Consider the following 24,057-nt stretch of genomic DNA (forward strand, 5'->3'; position numbering starts at 1 on the left):
GTCTCTCTCTCTCTCTCTCTCTCTCTCTCTCTCTCTCTCTCTCTATGTATTCATGCTTTCAGAGAGCCCTCTGGACTTCAAAGTCCCTCTTGCAGCTTTTGGGGGACATGATTGCAATGGTGACACCCATGATGCATTGCACATAGCAGTCTTTCAGGCAAGCAGGCTCTCCTAGAGGAGGAGTTGAACCCTCTACCTTGCAGGTCGGCTTTGGTGAAACCAACTTTGTTAGCGCAGAAAGAAAACAACAAACAGAACAGAACAGAACAGAGCGGAAAACAAGAGTAAAGGTTAGTGAGGTCACCATCACCATTGGTGTTAGAGTGCTTAAAGGGATACGCAAACTTTTCCGGAGTTTCGCCCATTTGCCATATCGCCCACACATAACCAAGATACACAATACCTTTACCCTCACTCTCCGTACAGCATAGTGAGCTACAGTCGTCTAGTTGTCTAGTCATTTCCTCCAATACGAACTAACTGGAGGACTGTAGCTCACTGTATACTGGACGGAGAGTGACGGTAAAGGTACTGTGTATCTTAGTTATGTATGGGCGATATGGCAAATGGGTGAAACTCCCAAAAAGCTGGCGTATCCCTTTAAATCTTGTACAGGATTTTTTTTCAGTTTGACAAAGTGCAACGTGGGGCAACGTAGTTGATTTGTTAGTGTGCACAAGGGAGTAAAAAATAAAAAAGGAATTAAGTGTGAGCTTTTCTTTTCAATTCATAGGTCATATCAGTGGATGTTATAAGTATGATGTTTGGCTTTAAATATGATGTCCACATTTCTGGTCATAAAGGCTGTCATACAATTCCCATAGTGCAAGGATATTGCCATGTGCTTTCACCGTGTCCAAAGCAAAGTCATTACAGAGACTACTGTGTCTGAGTACATCTTAATCTTCTACTGCCCTCTAGAGGACTTATGAGGAAGTCTGAACCACACACATGGGGTTTCGATCCTGTATTTGAATATTTTAATGAAATATAATATATTATATAATATATTATTGAACATTGAATCTGTACAGATAGGTTTGGCAATCATGTATGAGGAGGTATACCCAATATGTTTGAAAACAGTCTCAAATCAAACCTGATCTCCTCTAGCCTAATTATATGCTTAGTGTAATTTCTCATTTGAAGTAACATGAGTAAGAAGCCAAAACATATATCAGTGTATAGTTGTACAAACTGCACCATCAGCAACTTATAATTTAGGGAAAATATATATACAGTAGATTGTATATATCCATTACTTGAATTTTATAGCAACAAGCTGCCTTGCAGCTGAAAAGGGAACAGGAGGCAGGTGGGTAGATGTATGAGTGTGAGTCAGGGGTGACAAATCAAAAATCGAATAACAACTGTGTGCACCTCAATGTGAAGTGAATTACTTCAAATGTCAAATTAATATAACGCCTCTTTAAGGGGTGATTTTTAAACAAAAGTTTGCCTACAATCTACAATTTAAAAGGAGAAAACCCATTTAAATGTTTTTGTTGATTAGTTTTCTTCACCACACTTTTATCACTATGGGGGAAAAGTTTCTCAGTTTGTTCTTCAGTTTTTAATACTTCCAGTTGGCTTACAGAGATTGGCAACATGGAATGTTAACAAGGCTGACGAGCCACAGTTACAGAAACGGAAGGACACATTTTGAAACATTTTCCCTCTAATGTGACAAATCCCTGGCGAAGAAAAACAAAATAAGTAGGATTTAAGATGCCAAGCTAGTCCTTTAGGGCTACTGAGGTGCACCCTAATTAGCTAACAGTAATAACAGCTCCGAGCAGATGATGTTGCTTATATCTGTACCTTCACAGCCACGCTCAACCTGCCCGCTGCGAAAGAGGGCGTCGTTGATGATGTCAGGCAGACGGCCGTTGAGGTCAACGGAGGCCAAGCAGCCCTGGAAGCCCTCCCGAGAAACCACCAGCTTAGGCAGGCTCTGATACATGTTGGGTCCCAGGCCCCCGATGAACAGGTCACCTAGAGGGAGAGAGAAACCACCAGCTTAGGCAGGTTCTGAATACATGTTGGGTCCCAGTCATCCATGGATACTATCAAAAAATACTTGGCAGGTGATTGGATGAACCATCTGTCTATCACTGTCTATCATGGGCTAACTTCAACCAATCAGGTAAACGAACCACATAACCTGTCCTAAATCATGTCAGCAACCTGATTGGCACTAGTATTGTGCACCTAGCCTGGGTAAACCCAGCCTTCAACGTGACGTCACAGGCTATGCCTGTAGCGTAAGTTTCTTCTGGACTGATAGCACATAGAGGTCACGTGGAGGCTGGGTTTACCCTGGCTATTTTGCACCCCAGATTTACAGATGGATACACTCCATATAGAGATCATCTCACGATGAAGCTGGGATGTGGTACAGTACCTTTGAGGTCCAGGTTCTTGGCTCCGTTGACATTCTGGGTGACTGATTTGGTGTCCACCTTGAGGGTGTGAGTGTTGGAGGCGTCCCGTGTGATGACCACATTATGCCACTGATTATCGTTCAGTGGGTTGTCACTGTTGCCCTTCAATAGACTGGGTCCGTTCCCCAGGTCAAACACATAGTGGATAAACCTGGAGGAGATGACAAAGAATGTTACAAAGTGACAAGGAAAACCACTTAACTACTACCATGGGCACAACAAAAAGGACTCTTCTTCAGTGTACCAATGTAATTGATTTCCCTGCACTGAACCCTACGAGTAGACACTTAAGTGTGAGTTCATGTCCTTAAGAGGAGAGAACAAGGAGACTCAATTGGATTGGGTGGTTGTAGAGGGAGCCTTCAATAAACAAGCCTCTAGCGTGTGTGTGTGTGTGTGTGTGTGTGTGTGTGTGTGTGTGTGTGTGTGTGTGCGCGTGCGTGTACTGTTTTTGTGTGTGTACGCGTCTGTGAAGATTCAGCTGAGAATAGAATAGAATTGGGTGATTGCAGTTCTTGTCCCTTCTTCGATGGCGGTGGAAAAATACAGACATCGTACCACATGTCTTAAAACAATGTCTTTCTAGACTGATTAATAGGCCAAATTAATTGAAAAATTCACGCATACAGCAAAATGTATAAAGAAGGACAAATAAGGGTTTTGCTGCCATCACAGTGAGATATGTATTCCCCTGCATGCTTATAAGAGGACATACGCAGATCTACATTAGGATCAATGGTCAGATCAGCGAGTTTCCAATTCCTTAAGAAACCAACCGATATGGAAAATTGAAGTTCCATTCATTACATTTCATATTCAATAAGCTATAATTGTGTACACATAATGATTGTATTGGATAGATGCACGTCACATGGACAGACACATGCAGACACCATCATCTCGTGTGGCATTGAGCAGATTTCACCCTCTGCCCACCTGCACGTCACTGACCTTGCTGACACAGAGGCACAGGAACACACACGCACACACACAATCTAGAATGTGCTGTGTGTTTCTAAACATCCCTCCTCTCTCCTCTCTGCCTATACAGATTCAAGACAATTGTTACATCTTCACTGTTTTCATCTATACATTGAGATGATCACAGTCCTCCTCTAATGAAGTTTAGAGGAGTATATTATGGCTTAATACACATTATGTGAGACAACTTTCCCACTCCTGAATTTCATTGGGTCATCATTTCAATATTGGCTAGACATGGCGCCATCTTATACAAATAGTTATTGGTATTAGTTATAAACATAAACTGCACACACACACACACAGGGTGTGTCAGAATGCTCAATGCCACGACAGATATGCTGTCTGTCTGTAGATTAGTGTCTGCCTATTGCCTGTCCATGTGACGTGCATATAATGTAATAACTCGTACCATCAATTATGTGTATGTAATTATACAGCTTATTGAATATGAAATGTAATGAATGGAACTTCAATTTTCCATATCACCAACTTTACTCACAACAGTGCTGCTTTTGTCAAACGTAAAAGGGTCTCTGCACTACTGTACAAATATCTATGGAATAAAACACACGTGTACACGATTATGTATATCTTTTCTCTCTCTCTCTCTCTCTCTCTCTCTCTCTCTCTCTCTCTCTCTCTCGCTCTCTCTCTCTCTCTCTCTCTCTCTCTCTCTCTCTCTCTCAGAAACAGTGCATGTTCCAGATATTTATGAAGCTAATCTACAGTTTGTAGAACTAAAAGTAACAGCTTCCAGTTTTTCTTTCTTTCTTTCTTTCTTTCTTTCTTTCTTTCTTTCTTTCTTTCTTTCTTTCTTTCTTTCTTTCTTTCTTTCTTTCTTTCTTTCTCTCAACAAAGGAACAAATGATTTTCGTCCAAAAGTAAATATTTATTGAAAAAGGACACACGTAGGCTAATCATTTGAAAAATTGACATAACATATTTTTTGCAAACAAAATCCTCATTTTAAAATCATTTTTGTTGTGCTTGTGTTTGTATAAATGGGTAAATGGTTGAATGGTACCAGCATTATCAGCATCCCACTCACCCTTTGACCAGTTCCACTGCAATAAAGTCATTTCCGTCTCCGCTGTTGAAGATGATGAACCCGTCGGGCGAGGTGGTTTTGAACTGGAAGAAGAGGTGCATGGTGCTATAGGCCTGCAGGGTGGCCAAGCCCAGGTAGCTGCCCTTGGTCTTGAAGGTGACGGGGTCGGCGATGATGGAGCGCATGCCAAAACGCGCGTTGAGTTCGCAGAAGTCAATGTCTCCGTTCTTGCACATGTCAATGTACTGCATGCCATTGAACTTGAGGCTCTGAGGGGGAGGGGGTAGGTTGGTAAGAAAAGGTCTGGTTAGACAATGAACAATGAAGTGAAAATCACCTGAGTATTATATAAGATGACTGAGTAATGACAGATACTGTAAAATAATCCAGGGAAACTTGACTGGGAAGGGTAATACTCTAATGAAACCAAAACAACAGGTGTTTTGTTCTCCCTTACAGTAATATGTTTTGTATACCATCATCCAACCGCCCCCCTCCCCATTTTGAATGTGCTACCTCACCTTACTCTTTTTTGAGTAGACATATATTGAACCAAGGGAAACTATCATCATAATGAATGAATTTCAAAGCATAGAAGATGAGACAAATTCATTTCGATGCCACAAATAGTATATCCTTACTGACACCTGTAGTTGAATTCTATCTGCTGTTTGCCTCACAAGATGATAAACGATGTTGACAACTATTTAACTCAGATCTGCATTTTCCACTCCCACAGTCTTGATGACAGTTGACAGTTGTTGCCACTTGCCGGTCCAGATGTTTCATCATGTCTTTACTGTACCTGCAGGTGCCCAATGAAGGAGGAAGGGGCGGAGGAGACGAAGCGCTTCTCCGTCAGCACGCCTGTCTCCACGTTGTGGAACTCTAAGCGGGTGTGGTCGCCCGCCATCTGACCTGGAACGGAGGAGGGAAGAGACAGAAAGGAGAAGAAGCAGGGGATGAGGGGGTAGCAGGGGATGAGGGGGTTGAGGAGAAGTGTGCGACAGGAGTATATTGCAACCTAAATTTTGCAAACCAACAGTTCCGCTTCATGCCATACTGAATCCTACCAGTGTTAACAGTGAGATAAAACTATAAATGGACATTAAATACTTTGTTAAATGAACAATGAACAAATGGAATCACATACTGTAGGGTTCGCCCAATATATCCTTTTATATTGGGACAATATTTGTCTTTTATTGCATATCGGATAACAGGCAGTCAGTCCTCCATTTCTGATATGATGGATATGATGTTGTTTGATTATAAATAGTATAATTTATCATTACTACAATGGTTGTCTAAATTATAGGAACCTCCGAAACAGAACTGATTCTTCTAATGCAACGCTTTGATCCGATACTACACAATTATGATTGATTACTTTTGGTGTCTGATGGCTTAAATGCTGTTTCAGATGCTTGTCTGCCTTGCCAAGAATACATTCTGGAGCAAACACTGAATACCTGAATGTTATTTCATATGAAAATGGTCAAAATTAAAAATATTGGCAACAAATGTCTACTGACATTCAGCTGCAATCCAATATGAAAAGTTGAAATAACAACTGGCCTTCAGAAACCCATACCGGTCAAACCCTAAAATGACATCAACAACATCATCATCAGATGATGTCATCATGACATCATCAGAATATGAAATCAAACATAAAAATCCTCCTCATCTAAAAATGAATCCAACCATTGGTTTGCAGATCATGTACAGTGTAAAAAATAAATAAAAAAAGTGGTTAAAAGAAATACCTTCAGCCATGTCTTCATCCACGATAAGTTTGAAGTTTTTACCGCGGCGGACCACTCGCACTGAGTGCCACTCATTGTCGTTGAGCTTTTGTCCAGCATAAAGAAGCTCAGGGCCCTTGCCTGAAGAGGAGGGTTAGTTAGTCGAGGGACAGGGGGGGAGCACACCACAAACCAAGTCTTTGTTTTCACAAGAGAGCAGTGGACGCTTTGAGTGGATTTACAGTGAAAAGATGTGTTGATCTTGAACAGGTATGCCATCTTGTGTGTGTGTGTCTGTGTGTGTGTGTGTGTTTCATGCCTTAGACCTCAGATTATGTGATGTTGAGGTCTTTTATCAGTTGGAGATAGGAGCGTGAGTGAGTGCAACTCCATTTATAGCATTTTAAAAACATTGTCTTACTTTTCAAACAAAGATTTGGTTTGGCTTTGACAACAGAGGAAAACCTGACAACAAATGACAATTGACAGCGAAATGACAGAAAATATTTGCCGTTACTCAAAAAAGGACTCTGTGACAGAGAGAGAGAGAGAGAGAGAGAGAGAGAGAGAGAGAGAGAGAGAGAGAGAGAGAGAGAGAGAGAGAGGTTGGAGCTTATACAGTATTTATTCCCTCCGGGGATAAATAAAGTACTCTATCATGTTCAGGTAGACTGGGCTTTATCTGTTTAATTGGGTGGATTAGGGTTTGTAAAGTATTCCCTCGACCAACCAGAAGGGGGCATTATGGCCCCACTGCTGCTGAGTTGAGGCCAGAGCGGATCATTCAGATTCTCACAGACTCTGCTGCATGATATCGACCTTAGATTAAAAACCCAAGTAGCAAGTGACTTTTGCTGCATAGTGCAGTTGTGACTTGTATCCTAGGCAATGCTGCACTCACTTAGCCTGGTGTTTTAAACAGACTGTGAATCTGTATATCTAGCCATGTCTGATTGATTCTTAATTCCAAATCTTAATTAGTAACTGCTTTTAATGATCACCATGTTTGTAGTTCTGAGTGACTGATTAATTGAATACATATTGATATCACTCATATTTACTCTGTAGCCACTGATTTGACTGGGCCTAAATTTAGCTACAGTGACACATTGATCACATCTAAAAGGAATCATTATCTCCTTTCAACCTTAGAATTTGTGTAGCATGTACATGTATATCTCTGTGAATGTGTGTGTGTGTGTGTGTGTGTGTGTGTGTGTGTGTGTGTGTGTGTGAGTGTGTGTGTGTGTGTGTGTGTGTGTGTGTGTGTGTGTGTGTGTGTGTGTGTGTGTGTGTGTGTGTGTGTGTGTGTGTGTGTGTGTGTGTACGTGCGCGTGCGAGCGAGCATGTGTATCTGTGTTTCACATGACCTGTTGGATCATTAATTAGTGACAATCAACATAATCAGAATGAACAGGTGTCTCGAAACTGCCACTCAAACTGTGATTGGCTGTGAAAGATTAGACCTCTGTATGAGTAAGAGCCTGTCAGTTAACTCCACCTGTATATCACATCACACCTATTACAAAACAGTATACTAAAAAGTAAGCAAAAGAGGCAATTTCAGCAACGTGTTCAGAAGGCAAGTCAGACACACAGCTTTTATACTACAGTGTAATTGGCAAACAACAGTCAATGCAGTTGGGAAAAGTCAGTGTGAATGTTCAGTGAGTAGCTATCGGCATAAGGGTAAAGATTATGTAAGAGCTAGTAGTTGCCTGAGTTAATTTGGAAATAAATGGGGCATTTAAAATGTATAGAATATATTAAGTCAAACTTGCATAGCTTTGATCTTTGGCTATTACTTTTTTCCTCTTATCTGACTAATCCTCTTATCAGTCCCCTGCATTCACACATTCACACCCTTACATGTAGCATACAAGCTATAATCAAACAGTGATTGAAGGAAGAAGGCTCCGGAAGTGGAGAGTTGACTTACTGGCGTTACAGTTTATCCTGACACAGTCTAGATGGGGAGGGGAGAATAAGTGACAGATGAAATCGCATCCTTCAAGGTTACAGCTGCAGACATCCAAGAACAAGAAAAGCCACCTTCCGGGGACGGTCACATGACGCCAGCGGCCATAATTAGCCTGGTTGGCTATCGCTTGTCATCATTATGTTTACGATCCAATTTAAATCCACTGTAATCCACTTTCAGAGCTAATGATGTTACAGTCAATAATATTGTGCCAATACTGGTCAATATTACTGTACTAACTGAACTGATTTCTTTGGTGTCACTTGGTCAAACTTGGATTGACTTAACTTCCCTTTCCATGTAATTACAGGTATGCTATGAATGTATGAATCAGATATTTTTGAAGTTATTATATTTGTTTTGTTCAATTATTTCTTTACTAGAACTGTATCAATTACAAAATGGTCGCTTGCAATTCAATGGCCACATCGATTTTCCAACCTAACAAATGGAGCCACAATGTCATATGAGAAGCCCGTTAAATAAAAATCAAACAATTTGATAGCATATGTAATTAAAACTTCACAGGGCTACTGAAATCTCCGTCTAAAGGAGAGTTGTGGACCTGCGATTGGCAGGTGAGTGGTGCAGGTTGGGATCCATGTGACCAGGCTCGTCATGTGCCGTCAACCGCAACAGAAAAGTGGGCGCAAACAGCCAGGAGCCAGGAGCACCAGCACCGTACAGCACAGAGGCCTAGTGACCCCCCTTCAGAGGGTCCTGTGTGCAAGATTAACTATGTAAGACATCTAACGTCTCTCTAGCCTTCTCTATGAAAAATAGATCGAGTTGCGTTGTATGAACATTTCACTCGAACAGGCATTTATCTATATGGACTTTGAAGATAAACTATTCCATCGTGTGCTTTAGGAATGACCAAATTGCAGAATAACACCATGAAATATGGAGTATGAGCGTAGTATTTTACTATGTGTGGGGAGTGCATTGCCTGCCAGAGTCCATGATTTATTATGTAGAATCTAGTCTGAGATCATCTGTATCCAGGCTTGCGCTCTCCTTCAACGTGCCACATATGCCACCATCTGCAGGCGCGCTGGGTGCTGTGACCTCGGGCTGTTTGCCAGGCGGGCCGCAGGCTCGGGCCTTTGAAGGGGTGAGTGCCATCTTTGAACAAGGCATCATGGGAGATGCCAGCTAGACCAAGGGTTGCTAATGGACAGAGAGAATCATGAACCTGCTATCATGAAAAAATAAAAAAAAAATAAACATAAGAGCACAGGAACAGACCCACACGATAAAAATGTATGCAATCAGTGCAGCACTGAAATGTATAAATGCAAACGTGTACTTGTGAATAGATGGAATAAAGTAATCTAAATTGTCCCTGTCTGATCTAATGCGTGTCTGAGGAGGACAGTGCCATGTATTAAAGTCGTAAGGAATTCAAAAAGTGAAATGCTATGCCTTTGGAATAATTGATGTGTTTACTGTTTCTAAAATGGCTGACCAAAATGCAATCATGAGTATGACTAAAATGATCTGTGATCTGTTCAAAAGATGTGCTGCCGGGCATGGATATCTTTGTTAAGTGTTAGATTGATGGATGTAGAACTCTACAAAGACATCTAAGCATCAAAGCAGAAAAAAACGTACAGTCCAGGCAAGTCAAAAGCAATTCATGCAACTACGAAGACGAACTACAAAAACGGGTTTAGTATGTGTTAGGGCTGAGATCAGGTCTGGACCATCAAAACGACAACGTAAAATTGTCAAAAAAAGAGAGAGAAAAGAAACAAATTATGTCACACAAAAAACCACTAAGGCCTCCCCCTGAATTCAGTTGAGGTCGGCCGGGTGGGACGGTTTATACGATACCTAGGTTGACCGTGAGTTTGACCCTGCCGCTGTCCAGCTCGAGCCTGAGGGTGTCCGCAGAGTCGCGGGACGTGGCGGCCATGAGCAGGCCAAAGGCCCGCTGGGACATGAAGCGCAGGGACACGTCCTCAGCCTCCGTGTGCATGACGCTGGGCATCACCACCTTCATGTACATGCTGCCGTCATACGACAGGACCGACGCCTCTGTGGAGACCAGAGCAGAAACAAGACGTCAATGCATTTTGGGCTTCAGTATCTTTTCCAGGGACACTTCGACATGCGGACTGGAGGAGCCAGGGATCGAACCAACGACCTCTTTTATCCAAAGCGATTAATGGACAACACACTCTACCTCCTGAGCCACAGCCACAGCTGTACTTTAAACTATTGTGTTCAATGCATATCCTATGCTGTGCCTGTGAGAGAGAGAGAGAGAGAGAGAGAGAGAGAGAGAGAGAGAGAGAGAGAGAGAGAGAGAGAGACAGAGAGAAAGAGAGATACCATCATAGGAAGGAAAAGTAAGGCAATATACTTCATATGCCTCGCCTCCATTTGACAGGTTTATTTATGCTATAGAAGCTTCGGATAAGATAAAAGAGCACGTGTGCTATGAAAGCAGACACACACGTCACACACACACGTCCCGTGAAGAAGCGAAGACCCAGTTTTGAGTTGGAGCACGCAGGCATGCGTGTCCCTCATATTTTATCAATGGGAAACACAGGCATACATGTCCCACATGCTCACTTGCAGCCTTGTTCACCATCCATCCAAGTGACAGGCCCAGGCTCTGGGAGGCGGAGCTCAGGCTTCAGCACACATGCTGCTCAATGTGCAGAAAATGAAATCATCGTGCCGCTCCCTCCTTTCCCCGGCCACGCCCCTCCATATTTGCTGCTTAGTTTATCCAGAGATATTATATTACTATGATACATCACCGGCCGGCTCCGCCAATTCTAACAAATGGTACTAGCAAGTCTCCTAAATGGGCGTGATCAACTCCCCCCTGAAGTGTTGTGAGAGGACTGAGCCTGGTGACGCGGGGTTAGTGCTGACCTAGCAAGCTAACTTGAACTAGAGATCGTTCCCAAACTCCACACAAACCACACATATAAACACAAAGCTGCCCCTTGTTAGCGCAATATAGTTGAAACTAAGATATTCCATTGAAAAAATACTTTTTCCAACCCACAGATTTAGCTACTACATCAACGAACTTCACATGTAGCTTTAGCTAATCGCTCCCAGCTAACGTGAGCTCCTGTTGCCAAATCTCTCGAGAGTGTGTTGCTGAGACAGAGACAGGTCTTGAACAAGTTTAATTTTCTCCTGAACTGTCTGTCTGAAAAATGCCATTTTAGTGTCAGAATGTTATGTGGCTTCGGAAAATGGGCCGAATATTTACTTAGATGACTATGGGCAGATAGAATCTGTCATAATCTGAGATCACATTCACTTCTACCATTGAGTCAAATAAGCTCAGACCTGCCGAAAGTCTCCTAAGTGGGTGTGGCCGTAGCAAAACCCATGTGACACAAATATAGGAAGTGACATTAGGTGACATGGAGATGGGGTGTCTTGCTTGAAATCCCATCGTCTTTGGTTTATCCGCCTTTTCCATAGCAGCAAGCAGAACATTAATGAGGGCCCCATCACTGGAAAACCTAAATGGATTGGAAGTTGTTAAGTTAATGTCCCGCTTGCACCTGTACTACTTCCTGCCTTTTAGACACAAAATGGCTGCTGTGAAAAGGTCGATTAGAAAATCAGAAGTGGAAATGTAGAATAGATGTGGACGTGGTATGCATATTATGTACATACAAGTATACGAGGAATCAGCATGACGTAACAACAACAACAAATCACCGCAAAACACCCGGAACCGCTGCAGTTAACTAGTATGAGTTGTGCCAAACAAACGTTAATATCTCAAAAACTATACATGACATCGCTTATATTATGACATTCTGAGTGAGAGCAGACATATCTCAAGAGTTTGATGTATAATATATGCATGTCGTGTTAAGGTTGTGTGAACTGTCACAGTTTCTATAATGTACATTGCACAGCTGGGGCTAGAGTGAGCACTCAAAGCTAGCTCCATAGGGTCTCATTGCAGTTTCCACCCAGAAACACAGTTTGTTTACCAAAATGCTGCTCGGCTGATCCCTCATATACACGCACAAGCAGTCAGTCTTAAACATGAATTTGCTGCCCGCTAACGCACGCTGAACAACACAAAGAGTCAATACTGTACAGCATCAATTTACAAAATCCTGCTCACATGACTTAATAATACATCAACAGATACTGTATGAAAATAGGGCCCAGGTTGAAAAATACCGACATTCTCCTTTAAGCGAAGATAATGAGAACAGATATAGATGGTGCAGGCATGATTGAAGACTGCGGGGCTGCTGGACGAGCCCTCTGTTCCCGTCTTACAACTTAGGACAAGTTAGGACAGTGAGGGTGAGAAAGAAAGAGGAAGACTGTCAGCCTGGAAGCCTCTTGGGGCGAGAGACCAGACGGATTAAAAAGGGCATCCAGCCATGAAATACCTGTTTTGACACCTCAGCTCTTAAAGGAAAAATAGCCCTGCGGCCTCAGAAATGCACCATTATTCTCCTGCATGTGTCTAGGGTCAATGCTGAGGCTATGAGGGGAGATATTCTCCTGCATGTGTCTAGGGTCAATGCTGAGGCTATGAGGGGAGATATTCTCCTGCATGTGTCTAGGGTCAATGCTGATGCTATGAGGGGAGATGTTATCCTGCATGTGTCTAGGGTCAATGCTGAGGCTATGAGGGGAGATATTCTCCTGCATGTGTCTAGGGTCAATGCTGAGGCTATGAGGGGAGATATTCTCCTGCATGTGTCTAGGGTCAATGCTGAGGCTATGAGGGGAGATGTTATCCTGCATGTGTCTAGGGTCAATGCTGAGGCTATGAGGGGAGATATTCTCCTGCATGTGTCTAGGGTCAATGCTGAGGCTATGAGGGGAGATATTCTCCTGCATGTGTCTAGGGTCAATGCTGAGGCTATGAGGGGAGATGTTATCCTGCATGTGTCTAGGGTCAATGCTGAGGCTATGAGGGGAGATATTCTCCTGCATTTGTCTAGGGTCAATGCTGAGGCTATGAGGGGAGATGTTCTCCTGCATGTGTCTAGGGTCAATGCTGAGGCTATGAGGGGAGATATTCTCCTGCATGTGTCTAGGGTCAATGCTGAGGCTATGAGGGGAGATATTCTCCTGCATGTGTCTAGGGTCAATGCTGAGGCTATGAGGGGAGATGTTATCCTGCATGTGTCTAGGGTCAATGCTGAGGCTATGAGGGGAGATATTCTCCTGCATTTGTCTAGGGTCAATGCTGAGGCTATGAGGGGAGATGTTCTCCTGCATGTGTCTAGGGTCAATGCTGAGGCTATGAGGAAAGATGTTCTCCTGCATGTGTCTAGGGTCAATGCTGAGGATATGAGGGGAGATGTTATCCTGCATGTGTCTAGGGTCAATGCTGAGGCTATGAGGAAAGATGTTCTCCTGCATGTGTCTAGGGTCAATGCTGAGGCTATGAGGGAAGATGTTCTCCTGCATGTGTCTAGGGTCAATGCTGAGGCTATGAGGGGAGATATTCTCCTGCATTTGTCTAGGGTCAATGCTGAGGCTATGAGGGGAGATGTTATCCTGCATGTGTCTAGGGTCAATGCTGAGGCTATGAGGGGAGATATTCTCCTGCATTTGTCTAGGGTCAATGCTGAGGCTATGGGGGGAGATGTTATCCTGCATGTGTCTAGGGTCAATGCTGAGGCTTTGAGGGGAGATATTCTCCTGCATGTGTCTAGGGTCAATGCTGAGTCTATGAGGGGAGATGTTATCCTGCATCTGTCTAGGGTCAATGCTGAGGCTATGAGGGGAGATTTCAGAGCATCACACGAGAAAGCTGTTGGAGGAGAATGTAGGCAAATGCAACGTCACATTAACATGGTCTAGTTAATTTAATGGTAAATACTGTATATTGGCATACTCCAATCAATGGAGAAAAATAGTTCCCCATGCAAAAAGTAACAGCAAAATTAGATTTAAATCCATGTGATTTGTTCTACAATTCACATGAGAACTTTGAAATCATTGGACCATTTGTTTTCCTAAGCAGTGTGCTTGCTGCGGTGAAAGTCCCATGTTTGTCTGTCTGGCTGTTAGGTTGTAAAAACCATCCTCTCAACAAGCTGTCGACTGTGTGGGTACAGTAGCCTGGAGGATAATGAAACCTTGGCTCGCCATTGTTTCCTCTCCATTTTAAATCACACAGGCTCTCTCCGTATGCTCTGTATCTCTCTCTCTCTCTCTCTCTCTCTCTCTCTCTCTCTCTCTCTCTCTCAGTCAGTCTCACACACACACACACACACACACACACACACACACACACACACACACACACACACAAACAGAGTCTCAGAATACACACCACCACCTCAACCAGAGAGACCTTCTAACTGACAAAGGTGCATATTGATTTGTGAGTCAGGTCAGCGCTCAAGCTTACACTCAAAGAAAAACTTGACTCACTTGGTGTGAGTCAATCTGTGGCTCAGAAAACCCAAACAGACAAGGAAGGACACGAGAAAGAAAAAGCAGAAGATAAAGTAGCCCAGAGTTTGACCAGACCTGCCACAGCACCCTGGGTAACAATATTCCAGAATATTGTCTCAAATGTTTTGAATTGGACTTTAGTACAGTAGGGGGCGTACACTCCAAATGGTCTCCAAAGTAGACATGTCAGCTCTTAGGCTGCTTTCTCACTAGCAATGATTGCTTTCGTTCCGTTCCGTTCCGTTCCGTTCCGTTCCGCGCCCTGGCACGATTGTCCCCCCCTCCCCTCTCCCCCGCTGGTCAGCTTTCACATTACAACATTTCTTCCGCGCTCGGAAATGAAAGAGCTAGTGCACTTGCCTCATCAACTATACCTGGAGTTTATCCTTGCTCCGTGGGTTGTCTATGTGGTTCGGACCGGTTGGCTTTCACACTTGCAAGTGTTCCGTGCCCGGGCACGACAAAGTGCTCCCCAGACCACCTTATCAAGTGGATCCTCTCACGGTTTCCCGTTGCGCGCCCGGGCGCAGAACGGAACGCAACGCAACGTTCACACTCATCAAACGTTCCAAAACTGGGGTCAATTTGGGGACAAGTGTGCTCGGGAACGGTACCTGTGCGCCAGTGTGAAAGCACCCTTAGATAGCAACGAAGAAGTGAAACTTGTAGTGTTTGGCTCTCAGCTCTCTTGTTTCATGGCAGAGCACTTATTTTGCTGAAGAGATTAAATTCTGATCTTTATAAATGATCTTTACTTCTTTTACTCTCCTGGCCCTGTCTGGCAGCAGCCCTGGTGGTTGGGGTCATTAGGCTGATTGAGTGCACCTGGGCCCGGTGTACTCCTTGGGCTTTGAAAGCCTGCAGACCGTTCAGTCTCTCTCTCTCCTCACCTGTGCGCACCTTTTTGTTCTGCTCTTTTGTTTTGTCGTAGTTTGTGTTGTTTAGTCCTTAGTTTTACATCACAAATTATTACTCTAACTTTCACTTTTGCCTTTTGTTATTCCTTGAGCTGGATGGTAACAGTTATGAATATCCACCTGAGCGACTCCAAGTCTCTCCGTCTTTCTCCACCTCAACTGAACTGTCCAAGATCGTGCAAACGCGATAATGCAAATCTATCGTGGGATTGATTTCCTCGTTTAAATTGTTTGACGGGTTTAACTTCTTGCTGCAACTCAAGAGGTAGACATAGAACCCTTTCTAACCAATTAGACGACACGCTCACCCACGCCGCCACCTATCCTCCGCTCGACATTTTTTAAATTAGCATATTACGGGTATCACAGAATCTGTGAGCAGGTTCTCAGGCTACACAGCCTGATCGCTATTCCCAAAAGCACTTTGAGAGCCGTGAAGGAGTCAAAGCAGATGGCTGGAGCAAATAGCTTCTTGCATGGAACAGCGCTGTAGGGAATGAAACATCATGCTCGACACACGTGAAGACCGCTGCTGAGAGTGGAGCCATTCAGACTCTATGGGCGGCTAATAATGTGCCTCGGCTACACTCTGCAGGTGACCGCACTCACAGACATCGACGCAACCTCACTTTAAATACACCACGCCCACGCCCACGCACACACACACACACACACACACACACACACACACACACACACGGCAGCTACAGTGCTGTTCTATAATTTGGTATTTCTTAATAGCAGCCGATGAGGACCTCATTTCAGATGGTAATTAAGCTGCTGCTGTGTCTGTGTGTGTGTGTGTGTGTGTGTGTGTGTGTGTGTGTTTCCCACTTTACATAATTAGCAATCCAATTGAAGGAGAAGATGGCGGAGGAGGAAAGCTATTAAGTCCAAAGCACGACAAATATTCAGGGTATTGAGGGAGGAGTTGGCTAGTCGGACCCCTTCAATCCACACACACACACACACACACACACACACACACACACACACACACACACACACACACACACACACACACACACACACACACACACACACACACACACACACAAAATCTCTCTCTCTCTGTTTTCTTTCTCTCCATTATTATCAGTCAATGTCCCCAATGATTCAGTAATCCTACATACACACAGTTAGCGCCAAAGCAAATAAACAATGCTTTGGCACTAACTGTGTAGGATTAGACTTCTTTTTTCCCTCTCTGACAGAAAGACAAGTCTTTGTTTTGATAAACAACCAACATGGGCCTTGACTGTCACTGCAGCGTTTCATGTGTGTGCCTGTCAAACCCTCTCACCATCATCATCATCGCCGCTGCTGCCACCACACACATGCACGCATGCACACACATACACACACACACACACACACACACACACACACACACACACACACACACACACACACACACACACACACACACACACACACACACACACACAGGGGGGGTGTCAATCTTAATTTAAAAAAGTTCATCGTCGTGAGGATGAGGACATTGATGAAGAATCTTACATTTCCCCCTCCTCCTGCTCTCTCCCTCCTCTCGCTCCCCGTCTCTCTCCCTTCTCCCCCCTCTCTCCCTTCTCCCCCCTCTCTCCCCCTCCCCTCTCTCCCTTCTCTCCCCGCCTCCCTCTGTCTCTCTCTACTAGAAGATTGTTCATCATGCTTATTGTTAGTGCTTATCTGCTGTAGATGCAGCCAGACAGATTCTCTGTAAAGCTCTGTGAGACATGCTTTCTAAACAAATCACCTTGGCCTGACTTTCTCTTTAGTATAGTGGCTGAGAAAAGAGTGTTGCTTAGCATCAGCTCTGCATGGAAGTTCAAAGTGTTTCTGTATGCTCCTCTCAAATCTACCCCTCACATCATAAACAGCAGAGGTCAAAGAGCAATTGGTACGATCACAGCTTGATCATTTCTATCTCAAACATATTTAGCTCCCCTGGCGTAAACAAGTAAACAAACTTATAGACAGACAACTTCCTGGTAGAATCAAGGACACTTTGCTTTCTTCTCTAATCTCCAGGCATTATCAGCAGCTTCATGATGGAGGATGCTTCTGCCAGCGAGCGGGCGGCGGCGGCGTCACAACACATTTTGGCTACGGAGGCTTAAAAGCCCAAAAGACAAATGACAAGGCAGTATTATTATCCTTTAGATCATGATGTATTACCTCTTCACTGGACCTTTCTGCTGGAGACCCGGTGATGTCGCTGCACTTCCTACTCATTGCTGATAGGTCGATAGAGGTCATAGATTAGATCATTCCTCTTTAAAGAGTGCCTTAAAATAACTTCATTGTTCTTTCACTCATTGTTCTTTTACTTTTTTAACAGCAAATGTTTTTTGCATGGGAATTTGGGTTAAATTAATTAAATAAGGTCTGTGGTTAACAAAACAAAAGTTTAGTTTGTGTCCAGCAAGATCATCTTCACAAATATGAGGACCACTTTTATGATTTTCAAATGTGTGTTTTTTACACGATGTTCAGAAAACGCATCAAAAGTCAGACGACCAGCGGACTGCCATACACACATGCACCATCGGGGGGCAGCAAAGGCTTAATGAAGGGGCAGCAGCTGCTGTTGACAGTAGCTTCTCATTAGAAGAATCATAATGAGATGAATGAGTGGAGATGGGAGGGATGAAGCAGGAGCGATGGGCACAGGAAGAAAGGCAAGGACATGTGACAAGTGTAAGGTCAACATAAGAACACAACAGCGAGGCAAAGGGGGAAACGCCCAGAAAATTCAAAATAAGAGAAAAGGAGATGAATTGGGGAGAAACAATGACATTTTTGATGATCAACCTGTAACAGTATCTTTAAATAGGGTAGACAGAGTCTTTGATCATCATGTTTCACAGCCAGTAAGTCAGGCTTCCATGGTGTCTCATGTTGAGGTATGATGTTGTACGGAAATACCACCAGAGATTTAAATGACTGGAGACTTGCGTAATGTGCAATGATGGATACTATGTGAGCCCAGACAGGGTCAAGCAGTACTGAACCAGCCCAGAGGTATTGGGCTTTTTTTTATCCTTGGAATCAGTTAGCCTCTCTGGGAACCCTAAAGCCCAGAGCCATGAGAGCTTTGGAGACTTGTCAATTTCTCAGATGGCCGAACACTGCAGGCTTGATTTCCTCTGTGTTTTCTGCTCTCCTCACTGTCTCTCTCTCTCTCTCTCTGTGTCTCTCTCTCTGTGTCTCTCTCTGTCTGTCTGTCTCTCTCTCTCTCTGTGTCTCTCTCTCTGTCTGTCTGTCTGTCTCTCTCTGTCTGTCTCTCTCTATGTGAGTAAGTGTGGGAGAGACAGTGTCAGAGTGAGACAGAAAAGCCACAGAGAGACAGAGAGACGAGGAGGGATAAGATGTATCCAGCATATTGCCATGCTCCATTCCCATCCTCCATAGTGTGCCACAATGAGAGTGGGTTTACATAACTCAGCACAGCTCCTAAGCGCACATTTAATTACAAATGGGGATTAGGGAGAAACCGCTTGATGTTCCAAGCGGTGAAAAAAGTCTAACGAAACAGATCGTTTTAAAGTGTCGTAGGATCTGTTCTGCTGCCGGCTGCTGGGGTAAAACACTGTCAAACAAACCTCTCTCTGCCTCTCCTTCACTATCTCACACACGTTCTAGTTGACTATACTTTTGACCTCTGTCTCTCTGTCTCTATTGCGCTCCCTCAGCCAACCCGTGTTCCTTTCGTTTTCCACACTTCCCACAATGATTGTAGTAGAGTTGCATCAGGTTCTGCCTGCGTATTATTGCAGCACAGGAGGATGATTGCCGGCCTGCTGTGCGTCTGTCTTCTGGCACCGCAGGCAGGGAACACCATCTTTAATGGCAGGCAACTCCAATCTCCATTCACAAGCATATTTTGTCTGATGGAAAGAAAATGGAGGAGAGGATTGGTGGGGCGAGGGAGGGGAGTGTGGAGTTGAGGAGAGAATTTCACTCAGTGTGCGCATTTAGTCTGTAAGTGTTCCACAGAAAATGGACAAATTCAATCTACATGATCTCCTCCAATAGCACATTCCTTTGGCAAAACCATCATCTCAGAGGATCAAGAGGGAGGATAATAGGATAGTCAAATTAAGAAGGACCCATTTTAGGGGGCAGCGGGGGGGGGGGGGGGGGGGACTTCCTATATTGTGCCTCGCCAAATCATGCAGGCTTGACACGTGACACACGCGTGATAACGCGGAAGATACCAAACTCATTATTCTGCTCAATTCAACAGCGGGGAAGCTGATAAGTGCTGAAAGACAAATGGAACAAAGCGGAGATGGGGAGTGAATGGAGCGAGGGCCTGGGTTTAGTTGTTGGGACTGGGACAAAATAAAATGCAGCCACAGGCATTTTCCACAGCCACACAGCCAGCACAATAACAGCACCTTTCAGCCTCAAATCAAATAGGATTCATTTACTATGCTTTCCTGGATTGCAAAACTGCAAAATAACTCAAAACACACACACACACACACACACACACACACACACGCATGCGTGCGCACGCACACACGCACACACACACACACACACACACACACACACACACGCACACACACCCACACACACACACACACACTCTCAATACTTAGCATTAGATATTATGTATTTGCCCAGCTATGTATCTAATGAAAAAGCAAAGCGTTTCATTTCGATGCATTCATATACTACATGTAGACACTATCATTTTTATTGATCATCTACATTTGGGTATATTCACATTTTCTCTTGTTTCATTTGTAGATGGAAAATTATGTTCAAACATTTGTGATGAACCTCCCACTCTCCTGGCCCTGTCAGGAGCCTGGTGTTGGGGTCGTTCGGCTGATTGGGTGCGCCTGGGCCCGGTGTACTGCTTTGGCTTAAAAATACCTTTGGATCATTCACTCTCTCCTCACCTGTGAGCACCTTTTTGTTCTGTTCTTTTGTTTAACGCACTGTAGTTTCTGTTGTCTATTTTCCCTTGGTTGTAGTTAATAAATTATTGTTATAACTTTAGAATTACATATTTTGATCCTCTATCAGCACGACTACTGGATTTAGTAGTCATTGACTACTCCCAAAAGGAAGTCTAGTCGATTAGTCACGGGAAATACTATATAATATTTTTTCACATAATAAAATTATCAATTCTCATCAAAAAGTTATCAAAAACAGCCAGTAAAAAGGGTTAACTAATGTAGGCGGGACCAACCTGGGGCTATGCTAAATAGCAGAGTCCTGATGGGCTCTGAGAGGTTCAGAAATAGCACTCTGAGTGCCCAGAGCGCACACTGGAGCGTTTGTAAATTGGGAGCGCCGTTGTAATGTACTGTACCTTCACGCTCTCATTTCAGTGTAGAGCATCAGAGTGGATTTAGGAACGCACCCATAGACGAGAGTCTTTCCCTCTCTAAATACCTTCAATTCTGTTTATTTAACATGGCATAATATAATGCAGAATTGTAGATTGTTCAAACAAATCAATCTTCCATTTAATTATTTATTTATTTATTTATATTGTTTATTCCTAAAACCACAGATGATCGATTAGTCGACTATGATGCGCAGTGTGTCGACTAATCGGTGAAAGCCCTACTTTCAGCTAAGAAGCAAAATGCAGGTATTTCCTACACAGTGAGAAAACAAAGCAGGTCATTTACAGTAGCTAGTAGCTAGCTGAGTAGCTAGTAGCATAGAGATGTAAGGTGTGCAGGCACAAATGTAGACAGAGCATGATTGTCTATCAGTGTTACAAGCAGCTCTCATACAACATACCACGCAGACTACAGGCCAAAAGACATGGCTGATTATGCCACACAAAGACGATATGATATAGTAGCATTAGTCATCCAGGTGCAAGTGGTGCTGACGCTTCAGATCTACCACCTGCAGTGCACCATAGAGGCATCCTGTGTTCAATGAGGCGAATCAATTATCACATCCAGGGCTTTGGAGCCTTCACCGTCCGTCCGTCCGTATCCAAACCTCTCGGCAGTATCACTCTCAAAGTGACAATCTAATTAATGTTCTATCGGATAAATCGTTAAGCCAACAGTGTTTCAAAAGGGGCGTCATAATCACACCTCCTCCACTCCCATGTGTCTGTCTTTTTTTTTTACAAGGATGACTGCTCGCCATTGTTTCTACCGCCATTTCCTTCTTTACGATGTGCCTCTGTCTGCTCTCTCTGTCTCTTCCTCTCTACAGTACCTCACTGCCTCTATGTCCGCTCAAATCTGTAAATTTCCCCTTCTTCTTCTTCTTCTTCTTCTTCTTCAGCCTCTCCCGCTTTTCTATAATTTCTTCTTCTCGTCCCCTCGTCCTCCTTTTCACGCCCTTCCCCCCTTTGCCCTTCCCTTGTTTCCTCCACAAGTGCGTGCGCGCGTGCTTGCGTGTGCGTGTGTGTGTGTGTGTGCGTGTGTGTGTGTGTGTGTGTGTGTGTGTGTGTGTGTGTGTGTGTGTGAGCGCTGGCCTGTTAGTCAGGGCAGACCTTGAAGTGTCATTTTCTCTGTCTGCTGAGATAAATGTCCCAGCAAAGGTGCTTATCACCCGTTTACGGTGGAGAGGCGCGGGGGTGGGGGTAGGGGGGGGGGGGGGGGGGGGGGCTGGGAGAGGACGAAAGATGAAGGTGGGAGGAGGATGACGTAGGGCTGTGGGATATGACTTCAAATCAATATCACGATCATTTCACATTTTTACCTCGATTACGATTATTATTTTTTAAACTGCCCTCATAGTTCACGGCATTCTTTTTCGGTATATAAGCTGCTCGGGTTTATTTGTTGGCTCAGTGTTTTCGCTCGTGTCAGCTATGCAGACAGATTCGCTTTGAGTGAACGCAGTTTAACGTTAGTTGGATGGGGGCACTATTTCCCCACCCCAGCGCATTTGCCCCACCAAGTCCTGCCCTACTGATTGGCTTACCCTGATATTTTACCCTAAAAATTAACCAATCATCACTCCTAATGCCTAAACCTAACCAATCGTCACTGCCCATGCCTAAACCTGGTTTCTAAATATATCTGTATCGTTTGGTTTGAACAAGTACAACTATTTTTTATAAGCATTTTATGAAATGTCTGTGGGAAAATAAATGGGCGGATGAAAATCTCTGGTACAGTGCTGAAGCAGGAAGTGACGTTCCACTTTGGCTCTCTATAGCACATAACATCTTTTTTTTGCCCTTCATATAATAGGAAAGAATTTGGGCTCCTCTTTAGAATCTAAAGATTTGCCAGCCTCCCTCCTCTGGGGGGATACCAGACTTATGATAACAGTGCAAAGGTATCTGGAAGGCTCCAGCAACACATCTCATTCTATCTCACTCACACATAGGGCCCTATTCTCCCACAAGCCTTCGGCGCTAAAACGGGCCTTAAACGCAAAAAAACGTGCCTTGCGCCTGTTTTGGGACGATATCAATATGGCTTTAGGCTGCCAAATGCGCTTTAGGCCGAATGGGCGTGGCGCAGCCCCAGAATGGGCCAAAGTGGGCGTGTCGGCCTTAAATCTCGGCGTACTGATATCTTGGCACCTGCCTTAAATTTAGCGCTTTGCGCCTTTGAAAACCAGGCCTATTCACTGCGCCAGTGCACTTGTGCCTCTCCCCTGTCACCCTTCTCTGTCTCTCTCTGAAACCAGGCGTATTCAGTGCGCCAGTGCTCTTCTGCCTCTGAGTCACCCTTCTCTCTCTCTCTCTGACTCCCTCGCTCAAACAGACACAACACATAGCAGCCACGCAGCACCCAGCTTCCCATAGGAAATAGCAGTTGTAAGTTTACTGCCTGTGAATGTCCACTCCCAGCATGCAATTGGGTCCTCCATTTCGCTACTAAATAGAGCCGAAATAGATATAAAAGGTAGATCTAAAATAATGTGTAATGGTAAGACAACCTGCAATTGTCGAACATTTCAATATTGGACCAAATAAAACATGAAATGAAACACCACCCTATGTGAAACATATATGTCCTCTTGAGCCTATATATACCCTGTGTGGATTTAACGTGATTTAGGTAAGTGACAGCGGAACGCGCTTCGGAAGCTTCTACTGTCATCTGCTATACTGTGATGTGCGCTCCAATAACTTCGCCCTACTCCACATTTAGTTTTACAATAAAAACACATTTATGCAATGACTTTACATAATGTAGGGTATATTTATGTGCATCATTCTACCTGCAGCAGGGGAGAGAAAACGATATCTTTCTGGACAAACTTTCACCAATCTAATAGGCTATATTTTTCTAGCTGATGCGTTTAGTACATTATTTTCACTTTGATCTTGCTATAGTGTAGCGTATTTACATGCTTGCAGTATTGAAACTGCAGTTAGATTGGTTTGAGAAGCATAATAATATGGAATAATAGCCTATAATGCAGACAGACAGGCTGGATGAAGAGAGGGGGGGGGGGGGGGCAGAGCGTTTGGCTTTCGTCTGGTTTTGCGGGATCACTGGAATTGGAGCTAAAAAGGCAAGCGTGCGATTCGTTTATTGCACTTATCCAA

General features: G+C 43.9%; 1 protein-coding gene across 1 annotated transcript in view; it reads right to left on the reverse strand.

Moving 5' to 3' along the window:
• The window catches only part of nrxn3b (neurexin 3b), a gene marked incomplete at both ends in the record, with an annotated part of 373,896 nt that overhangs the window by 222,452 nt on the left and 127,387 nt on the right, over positions 1-24,057 (reverse strand). Inside the window, 7 exons of the mRNA XM_083643677.1 lie at positions 1,822-1,995; positions 2,405-2,595; positions 4,477-4,745; positions 5,282-5,394; positions 6,246-6,365; positions 8,164-8,190; positions 10,042-10,245. Coding sequence (XP_083499803.1) covers positions 1,822-1,995; positions 2,405-2,595; positions 4,477-4,745; positions 5,282-5,394; positions 6,246-6,365; positions 8,164-8,190; positions 10,042-10,245 — 1,098 coding nt within the window. The remainder of the gene's footprint in view (positions 1-1,821; positions 1,996-2,404; positions 2,596-4,476; positions 4,746-5,281; positions 5,395-6,245; positions 6,366-8,163; positions 8,191-10,041; positions 10,246-24,057) is intronic.

The sequence above is a fragment of the Poromitra crassiceps genome, assembly GCF_964638095.1.
Source record: "Poromitra crassiceps genome assembly, chromosome: 9".
Taxonomy (NCBI): Eukaryota; Metazoa; Chordata; class Actinopteri; order Beryciformes; family Melamphaidae; genus Poromitra; species Poromitra crassiceps.